The sequence below is a fragment of the Netta rufina genome, assembly GCF_964035555.1.
Source record: "Netta rufina genome assembly, chromosome: 1".
In the NCBI taxonomy this organism is placed as follows: Eukaryota; Metazoa; Chordata; class Aves; order Anseriformes; family Anatidae; genus Netta; species Netta rufina.
Window position 1 is genome coordinate 21,984,821 of NC_140123.1, and position 2,304 is coordinate 21,987,124.

The 2,304-nt window shown below is 65.7% G+C and overlaps 1 protein-coding gene across 1 annotated transcript; it reads left to right on the plus strand.

Moving 5' to 3' along the window:
• Window positions 1-615: 615 nt before the first annotated feature.
• GSX1 (GS homeobox 1) lies at window positions 616-1,797 on the plus strand (the record flags this gene model as incomplete). The annotated part of the gene is made up of 2 exons (XM_084306067.1): window positions 616-1,003; window positions 1,442-1,797. The coding sequence occupies 2 exons, from the start codon at window positions 616-618 to the stop codon at window positions 1,795-1,797; spliced, it is 744 nt and encodes a 247-aa protein (XP_084162193.1).
• Between the last annotated feature and the right edge of the window lie 507 nt (window positions 1,798-2,304).

The window sequence follows — 2,304 nt, forward strand, 5'->3', positions numbered from 1 at the left end:
CCAAGCACCCACGCAGGGAGCGGCGGCTGTCACCTCGAGGGGACCGGGAGTGAGGCTCCGGGTCCCAGTCCGGGGCTGGGAACAAAGCCGAGGGGTTGGGGATGGTGGAGGGCGGCGAAAAGGGGGGCGAAACGTCCCGGCGGCGAGAGGAGAGGGGGCAGACCTGGTGCCACAGGTGGGAAAGGCGCCGGGGGGCTGGCAGGGGAAGCGCGGCTGCAGCCGGCAAAAATAAACAAGGGGGAGCCGGGCCGAAAGCTGGGCTGAAAGCGAAGGAGAGCGATAAAGAGAAAGAAAAGAATATTAAATCGCGAGAGAATGAGAAAATAACCCCGCCAAAGGGAAAGGAGGGGAGAGGCCGCCTGCTACGGCGTGGGTGGGGTCGACAAGAATAGAGTACATTATGCAGTTCATTTAGTTAACAAGGGAAATAATGAGGGAGCGTGCGGCGTGAATGCCAAGAGAAGAGGCACAGAAAGCCTATTGAGCGCCCCGGCGCCGCCATCACATGGCGCGGGCGCTATTTAAGGCGGGCGGGCGCCGTTCAGCACCACTCGGGCTGGCCAGCGGCGCTGCGCGGCCGCTGCGCGGGACTTGCGCGGGCGCTGCGCGGGGGCCATGCCGCGCTCCTTCCTGGTGGACTCGCTGGTGCTGCGGGAGGCGGGCGAGAAGAAGGGCGAGGGCAGCCCCCCGCCGCCCCTCTTCCCCTACGCCGTGCACCCCTCGCACCCCCTGCCCGGGCTGCCGGCCGGAGCCTGCCACGCTCGCAAAGCCGGGCTGCTCTGCGTCTGCCCGCTCTGTGTCACCGCCTCCCAGCTGCACCCGCCGCCGCCCGCCATCCCCCTCCTCAAAGCCTCCTTCCCCCCTTTCGGCTCCCAGTACTGCCACTCGCCCCTGGGCCGCCAGCAGCACTCCGTCTCCGCCGTCAGCGTCGGGCACCCCCCGGCGCTCTACCAGGGCGCCTACCCGCTGCCAGACCCCCGGCAGTTCCACTGCATCTCCGTGGGTAAGGGGGGCACGCGTGGGGAGAGGGAGGGCGGGTGGGGAAAGTGGGCACGGGGGGGGGAAAGGGGGCATGGGTGGGGAAAGGGGGTGTGCGTGGGAAAAGAGGGGCATGGGTGGGAAAAGGGGGCATGGGTGGAGAAAGGGGGCATGCATGGAAAAAGGGGGTGTGCGTGGGAAACGGGCACGCGTGGGGAAAGGGGGACACGCGTGGGAAAAGGGGGACACCCGTGGGAAAAGGGGGACACCCGTGGGAAAAGGGGGGCGCACCGCAAGCCTGCATGCTGGGGGTGGATGCTGAAGGCACTCGGGGAGGGGGCTCCCGGCCCTGCGCCCCCCGTGGGCTCGAAGGGCGCTCCGGGGAAAAGTTGGGGACCCCCCGTGGGCTCAAACCGGGTGGGTCCCGGCGGGTCCTGACCGTGCTCTCGGCTCGGCTCCGCAGACAGCACGTCCAGCCAGCTGCCCAGCAGCAAGAGGATGCGCACCGCCTTCACCAGCACGCAGCTCCTGGAGCTGGAGAGGGAGTTCGCCTCCAACATGTACCTCTCCCGGCTGCGGCGAATCGAGATCGCCACCTACCTGAACCTCTCCGAGAAGCAGGTGAAGATCTGGTTCCAGAACCGCCGGGTCAAGCACAAGAAAGAAGGCAAAAGCAGCTCCCACCGGGGAGGGGGGCCCGGCCACAGCTGCAAATGCTCGTCCCTTTCCACCACCAAGTGCTCGGAAGACGACGAGGACTTGCGCATGTCTCCGTCCTCCTCGGGGAAGGACGACAGAGGCCTCGCCGTCACCCCCTAGCCCCCCTGGGCACCCCCCCGGCTCCCCAGGGACTGTGCCGAGAGCAGGAGGGGGAGTCCTGCCCGCTCCAGCGCCGACGTGCCGCCGGAGGATTTTGTACCGTTTTCTACGAGCCGAGTCGTTGACGAAGGACTTCCTCGCCTTTCTAAGCCCCCCCGGCTCACAAGGGCCATAAATAAACTGCTCCCTAGGACCCCCGGTGCCCCCCGGGAGCGCTGTCCCACTTGTGTCCCCGCAGCCCCCGCAGGCTCCCCGCAGCCCCCCGGGGACAGAGCCGGGAGCTCGGCGGGCGGGGAGAGCCGGGAGACGGTCGGGTTATTATCATAATGTTATTATTTCGTTTTGTTTCTTTCTTTGTTTGTTTTTTATTATTATTTTTTTTTCCTCCCAAATCGTTCTCGGTTTTGTTTTCGGCTCCGCCGCTGCCGGGCGCGCAGCTGTGGTTGTGCCGGTCCGTCCCCGTCCTCCCGGGAGATATTTATTTATTTATTTATGTGCAGAGAAACG